Below are 7,858 nucleotides of genomic sequence, written 5' to 3'. Positions count from 1 at the left end.
AACACAGAATTATGTGCGGCCGAACGGAAGAGCTGGAGAAAATACTCCAGCGATTCTCCAAAGGTGTGTTGTGACAGGAGATGAGCGCACAGCACAAATGTTAGCAAGGGGACAGTACAAGAAGATAAAATACACTAAAGGAAAGCATTTCATTAAAATTAAAACCTTAGGCCGAGTGGCCTAAATACAAAAGGGTTCATGATCAGCCGAGCGGCCAAATTACAAGAATTACTCGATGTAGTCGTAGAGGTCCCTCGGAATGTTGCTCAGAAGCTCCACCTGATCGTCGCCCGGAATATTGGTGGACTCCGGAAGAAGGCCCTTCGACTTCAGATAGGTCATAGTAGCCGTAATTGCCAAGTCGAAAGCCGAGTACATCCGCTCACAAATTTTCTCCGAGAACTCAGGCGATCGGATGTGGCTTTGTCGGAGAGCGGCGACTCGGCTCGGCTCGGCATCCTGGTATTCTTTGAAGGTTGCCTGGGAGCTTGTGAGGGCCTCATTCAGACGTTCGATCTTCTCCGCATCAGCCGAGCGGCCTGCCTTCTCCCGATCGAGCTGCTCCGTCAGCTCTTTTATCTTCGACTCCAGGCCCCGGGCCTCCACGTTTTTCTTCTCCAGATCGGAGATGGCTGTGTTCTTCCGAGTGGTGGCAAGAGTTATCTTTGTGTCAAGCGACTTGACCTGTCGCTCGGACTCGGCTAGGGCGTGGGCCTGGTCAGCTGTTTTCTTCTGCTCAGCAGCCAGCAGAGTTTGAGCTTTCTTCAGCTCTTTTTGCAGCTCGGAGTAGGAAGGTCCTCGGGAGCCGCTCGGACCACCTGCCGCCCGCAGTTGCCTTATCTCCTCGTCCGCCATAGCCAGACGGCTGGAAACTGCTATCTCTTCCACCCACCTCTGAAACGAGAAGGCGCAGTTGTTAGAAGCCGAGCGGAAATATTTTAGGCAAAACAAAAAACAAAAAACAAAAAACAACGAAGAACTTACCCCCGTAGCCGCTTGCATGTGGCTGTTGGCTAAGTTCTGGAGAGGGATCAGTGCTACGCGCGCCCGAGCGTCGGCCCACATCTCGGCGAGGGGCCCTTTCAAAGTAATAGTGTGCTCGGGCACGGTTGTCCTCCCCGCCACTCTTGATCGGAAGATGAAGAGTAACCCGTCTTGTGTGGCCGTGACCAGGATCAGAAGCTGGTGCAGAAGACCGCGAATGGATGGTCGAGCGTTGGACTGGGCGGCGAGAGTGTCGACCGGAGTGGCTTCAACCGGAGTGGCCTCGGCCGGAGTGGCCTCCCAGTCGAAGGCGTCGGTCGGACGAAATGGTCTCGAGCACAGGCGCCTTCCCTTTCGCAGTCAGGCGGCCCGGGAGGGTTGGACCGCGGAGGTAGCCGAGCGTAGCGGGGTCTCCACTCGGCGTCTCTTTGGTGCTGATCCTCCTCCCGAGCGGACCCTTCCTCGGGGCCGTTGGTTCCTGGAGGGTAGCTCAGCTGTCCACTGCTTGAGAGGCTGGCGGCCGATTCGGCTGGTGCCGCTTTCTCCTTCGTGAGAACCGGCCGAATGCCCGCCTTCATTTCTTTGGTACCCACGGCCTCCGGTAGCTGCCTTTCTCTTTAGAGCGGCCATCACCGAGTCCATGACGATGTCGGTGCGAAGGAAAAAGAAATCGGTTAGCAATTAAAGCAAGTACCAAGCAAAGTTCTTACCGAAGCCGGTCGGAAGTGGGGTCCGTATAGGACTCAGCCCAAAATGTACATCACTCCCTCGTGAAGAAGCTTGTTGATGTCAAGCCGTAGACCGGCTAGTACATTTCGGCGGAAGATAATCCGGTCGGGTCTTGAATTTCTTGATTCGGGAGAGGTAGGCTGACTTGCCATTGGGTCGAAAGGGGTCTGGCCGGGAAGACGGAGAAATAATAGTCCTTCAATGTTTATTGGAAGTGGGTAGTTTATTGAAGAAGACCGCCGGGCCGAGCTTGGAACATAAAAGTGTCCGGCTCGGCTGCTTAGGATAATAGAAGTAAAGAAGACCTCCGGTCGGAGGGATGTTGTGAATCTTAAACAAAGCGACAACGCCGCAGAGCAGACGAAAGGTATTTGGTACTAAACTGCCGAGCGGCACGCTAAAATAGTTACAGACGTCTACTATAAAAGGATGTACGGGGAACCGCAGACCGGCGATGAATTGGTCGCGAAAGACACAGAAACCGCCGCGCGGTGGTCTATGAGGCCGAGCGGCAGGACCAGCTAGGCGAACTTCGATATCCTCGGGGATTTCGAAATTGTCAGCCAAAATATCAAAATCCCGTTGTTCGAAACGAGATCGCATGGTAGTATACCATGGGCCTAAAGATTGTTCTTCGGGATGAGAAGAACTGGCCATGATCGGGACAGAAGAAATCAAAAAGGAAGTTTCAAAGACGAGGAAATGGAGTTTCAAAAACTAGAGCAGAAGTGCGAATTAGATATCGGAAAGGAAGAAGGAGAGATCTAAAACCTTACTGGGGGAAGAGGGATCGAAGAAAGGCGCCGGATAGCGTCAAAGGGCAGAAGCGAGATCGACGGAGCTCCAGAGCGCAGAAAGCAACAATAGAGGTGACGGAGGCGTGTGAAGGTGAGGAGGAAATGAAGAATTCATAGGGTGAGGGCCGGGCGGCCTCCACCGTCGGATCCAGGTCACGGGAATCAATGTATACATCTAGCCGTTTATTTCGAATTGCTTCGGTCACATCAAAATATCATGCAACCGCCTCCGTACTCTGATGGCATTGCTCCGCGTGGCAGTCAATCATTCGGAGCATTTAATGAAGGTATGATCGACATTGATGTCGAAGATTGGCGCAGAACGCAAGGAGATCCGGCGAAAGCCATCATTGATTCATTCAAGGATATCTCTGCCGCTGACCGGGCGGAGAAGATTAGCATGGAAGAGCCGTTCGGCTAGACTCACAGTCCAGTCAGTCGGACTATGCTCCTCCTTCGACTAGACTTGAAGGGAAGGCAAGTGATCCGGTAGTAAGAACGGGCCTCCCCCCCCCCTTTTTTTCTTGCAAAGTCAACGCCAAGGGGAAGTCACCGGAACAGCCGCCCACCCAGAGGAGAGTGTGGTCCGACCGGACGGACGGCCGTAGACGGTCGGTCCGATTGGACTGCCGGCCGGTCGATGGAATCGAGTACCCGGAGGGGTCCGGCCGGCTCGCACTTATAGTTGGGAGGCACCCTGTCAAATCGGGGTTCCGACGCTCAGTTAAAAAGGTCATGTACCGAGCTGACCTTTTGACCGACCGCAGTCATAAAGCACCCCTGTTTGTTAGTCTCCACAAAGCACAAGTAAACCACTGCGGATGTCCGGTCGGATGTTTAGGTATCTGTCCGCTCGGACTACAAGTTTGGAGCAAAGGAAAAGGCCAGAGGATTTCTTTCTTTGACAACCTGTATGTTTCACGTGTGTGCCATGCTCCAAATCTTGTGACAGGGGATTCTGCTGTCCCATCGAGGGCATGCTTTGACTGTAGCGATATGGGTCAGGTAAACTTTCTGACAGCCGCGTACCTAGGAAAGGACAGGTAAGCTTTCTGACAGCCGCATACCTAGGATAGGACAGAGGACACTTATGCACCTTGGTACGCGTGCCCAAACCTTTCACAGCTCTATATAAAGAACCTCAGGTTTCATCGACAAGGAAAGGGGGTACGTACTCTGAGACTTCTGGAGCCACCTTGTTCATCGTGATTTACCTGACTTGAGCGTCGGAGGGTCGTCGCTGGGAATCCCCTTCCCGGCTCGACTTCTGTGCAGGATAGCCGGAGCATCTCGACACTAGTTGGAGATCTACATCAGCGAGCCTTGGAGCGCCACGTGCCCAGCGTCTGTTGACTTCTGGTTCGGACAGGATCAATAATAGTTTTGACAAACAAATATAAGCGACATTAAAAATAATTTTGAAAAGAAAAATCGAGAAGTTTTAATTAGAAGATATTTTTAGATGAAAATATAAGATGTCATTTTCATTTTCATTAAAATGGCTCTTTTATTTTTTTTATTAATAAATATGTGTCATCTATCTTCCTTCTTTTGACTGAATTCTTGCTACCTGTAGGATAATTCTTATTATAATTGACGAGTGACGACACTTCGCTACGTCCATCTATTATTGATTTCTCAGTGGAAATGGGTTGATAATAAATTTAAAAATATCAAAACAATCGACGATTAATTTTATTTTATTTTAACTTATAAATTTATTCATTAAAAATTTGAAACAAAGTTCCGGATTAAAGAAGGAATCCTTCAAGAATGGAGACAGAAAACTTGCATGGTTCAAGTAGCAGCTCAGGAAAGAACAGAAAGAGAGCTTTCATCGTGCAGATCTCTGCCAATCCGACCATGAACTAGAACGAATCTCTCCCGTTTCGTCATCGGTGAGTTCACGAATTTCGGATGTATCGAGGCGCCTGCTGTCGGATCGCGAATATTGCCATTAATGCTGAACTGAAAAGTCATCATCATAATTCAATCAAGGCGATAGACTGTTTTGGCTCCTAAAGATCGACGAAAGAATGGCAATCATGTCAACCAAATTTGAATAAAACACTACGACGTCCGCGCAAACAGTCAACATATATTAGATATGCATACGCGCATTGGCTTGGGCAATTCAATCACGGCATTGTTTCAATTATTGGAGAAATCAATTGCTCTCCGATGACTGAGCAGATCCACGTGCGGCTATATTTACAATGTAAATTTTTTTTTAATAAATTGTTAATAATACAATACGAGAGAAATTATTCTGTCGTGTTCGATTTCATTGAGTCGTTGGAGGGAGGGATATATATACCTAGCCGGCAGTGCAATTCAATCACGACGCAGATTCAATTCTCAGGAAAATGACCAAGAAGATGATCAACATCATCGAGCCCAGCAGCGGGCAAGAGAAGCCTCACTTCGTGCTGGTGCCGCTGTTCGCTCAGGGGCACATGATCCCCATGGTCGACTTTGGCTGCCTCCTCGCCGCCCGCGGGGCCCTCGTCACCATCGTCACTACTCCAGTCAACACTACTCGAATCAAGTCCTTCGTCGATCGCGCCAACGCTGATGGCCTCGTCATCCGCCTTGCTGAACTCCAATTCCCCTGCGCCGAGGTCGGTCTGCCGGAGGGCTCCGAGAACGCTGACCTCGTCATGGAAACCGAGAAGATAGATAAGTTCTTCCTGGCGACAAGCATGCTGACCGAGCCATTGGTTGCCTACCTTCGCCAGCAGTGGCCCAAACCAACGTGCCTCGTCTCTGACTCGAGCAATCCCTGGACGAGGGATGTCGCGCGCGAGCTAGGCCTGCTCCGCTTTATTTTCCACGGGCCCTCCTGCTTCTTCCTCCTTTGCAGCCACAATGTTCATGAATACGCATCCTCCGGAGATGTTCCCGGCGACTTCTTCCAGCCGTTCTTCGTCCCCGGCTTGCCTCAGAAAATAGAGGTGGTCAGAGTGCAGGCTTTGAGGTTCTTTGACTACCCCGGGTGGGAGAAATTTCTAGAACAGAAAACGGAGGCCGAAGCCACGGCTGATGGGCATATCATCAACACCTTCCGTGAGTTGGAGTCTCCCTTCCTCGACCTCTACCAGAGGGCTCTCGGCAAGACGATATGGCATATCGGACCGGTGAGCCTCTCCAACAAGAAACCCGAAGACGCAATCTTTCGCGGCGACAAGACTATAGCCGAAGAGGCGCAGCGGATTTCCAATTGGCTCGACGCCAAGGACACGGCTTCCGTCATCTATGTCAGCTTCGGGACGATCGTCTCGAATAGCCCCTCACATACCTTGGAGATCGGAACTGGGTTGGAGGCGTCCAACCGGCCGTTCATTTGGGTGATCAAGCAGTGGGACATATTGCCGGAGGTGGAGAAATGGCTGCCGGAGTTGGAGGAGCGAACGAGGTCCAGGGGGCTGATACTGAAGGGGTGGGCGCCGCAGGTGATGATTCTCTCCCACCCCTCCGTAGGGGCATTCCTAACGCACTGCGGCTGGCACTCGACGCTGGAGGCGGTGTCCCTCGGAATTCCCATGATCACGTGGCCGCACCTTGCGGACCAGTTTCTGAACGAGAATTTGGTGGTGAAGGTTCTGCAGACCGGCGTGGCGCTGAAGCCCCAAATGAAGACGCTCTATGTGTCGAGGGAGAGCGAGGGCTTGATCGCGCGAGAGGACGTGGAACGGGCGATAGAGGCGGTGATGGATGGAGGAGAGGAGGCGCAGGCGAGAAGACAGAGGGCGAAGCAACTGGCGATCGAGGCGAAGAAGGCGATGGAACCTGGCGGGTCGTCTTACGAGAGCTTAACGCTCATGATTCAGCATGTATTAGACGCGACTACTGTTAAGCTACATGATACGGAAACACAGATATAGGAAACAACAGTGAGACAAATAAATAGAAGATAATTATTTTATTATTATTAATTAATTAGGATAGACTAACAAGTTTATTTATATATATAATTAAAATAATATATTAACAAATATTATGATAAAAATTATGGGTATATGTTCTGTTTTAGATTTGAGTTTAAATGGTGACTTTAGGAAGAACTAACTTCTTTTTAGATAATGATAAATTCCTTTGGACGGTTTATATATATATTTTAAAACAATTTTTTGAAATATGTGCATAGATAGTGAGTTAAATGAATTCGTGTGGATTAAATAATTGATGAGACTGAGGATAAAATTAAAATTTAATAATAAATATAAAAATAATGATAAATATATTTTAAATTATAATCTAAATATGATAAATTATTAATAATTGAAATTAATTTTTGAATCTTTTAAATTATTATTTTGTACGATTAACGAGAGATCTATTGAATTTTACTTTTGATGAAAAAAGATAACAACTAGAAGAAGATGAGAAATTGTTTGAAGATTAAAATCTGATCTATCTCCAGAATAAGAATAGCAAAGAAGGAATATTGTATTTTGGTGGTGAATATGTCAGAACAAGGAAAAAAATTCGTTATTGTGTACTGAGTAAAATTTAGAAAAAAATTTACTATTTGACTTATTGAAGATGATTAAAAAAAAGGATAACACTTATGGACGAAAGATTGTTGTAAAGCGGTTATTGCTTTACTGCTATTGTTGAATGGAAGAAGAGAAATGATATTGCTCTTGTATTTTTGACTTGATCGTTAGATCTAGGGTTAGTTTCATAATTATATGGAACTCTATGGTATGAAGTCACATCCTTCTTAGTATTAGGTTTGTATTCCAAACCTCTATGATCATAGGATGACTCTTGTTTATCTAAACCTAGGTTTTTATTATTTTGACCCTTAAAAATATTTTTCAATTTCTTTAGGGTCTTTTCTAATTTATCAAACTTTGACCTCAAGACTTGGTTTTTCAACCTTAAATCCTTAGATTTTGATTTTTCTTGATTCCTATGAGAATTTTTTGTTTTAGGCCTATATCTAAAATCCTTAGAATTATTGGCTAATTTGTTATCTATTTTTCTAGCCTTAGAATGAGTGATTTTAGCATGATAGGCCACATGATTTTCCTTAATTCTATCATGCTTCCTATTTTCATGATAAAAACATTAAAATGATATAAATTATTTCTAGCATATTTTTTATCATGAGTTAAAGGAATAGATTCAATGAATGATACCTTGGATTTTATCTTAGAAGCTTCCCCTTGACTTGTGCTTCCTCCTTTGACTTTGGTCGGTTTCTTCCCCTTTGGACATTGGCTCCGATAATGTCCTTTTTGATGGCACAAGAAACACACAATGTGTTCCTTTCTCTTCTTTGTCACGGGACTGACCTTCTTAGGCTTCTCCTTAGCTTTGGGTGCCACTTGGCCCTTCTT

The 7,858-nt window shown here is 46.9% G+C and overlaps 1 protein-coding gene across 1 annotated transcript; it reads left to right on the top strand.

Moving 5' to 3' along the window:
* The first annotated feature begins 4,733 nt into the window (after positions 1-4,733).
* On the top strand, positions 4,734-6,445 carry LOC121997879 (UDP-glycosyltransferase 73C6-like). The gene has a single exon (XM_042552544.1). It carries the CDS (start codon positions 4,877-4,879, stop codon positions 6,392-6,394), a length of 1,518 nt encoding a protein of 505 aa, XP_042408478.1. The 5' UTR covers positions 4,734-4,876; the 3' UTR covers positions 6,395-6,445.
* The last annotated feature ends 1,413 nt before the right edge of the window (positions 6,446-7,858 follow it).

The sequence above is a fragment of the Zingiber officinale genome, chromosome 6A, assembly GCF_018446385.1.
Source record: "Zingiber officinale cultivar Zhangliang chromosome 6A, Zo_v1.1, whole genome shotgun sequence".
Taxonomy (NCBI): Eukaryota; Viridiplantae; Streptophyta; class Magnoliopsida; order Zingiberales; family Zingiberaceae; genus Zingiber; species Zingiber officinale.
The sequence above is the reverse complement of the archived record's forward strand: the minus strand, read 5'-3'. Positions and strand labels throughout refer to the sequence as shown.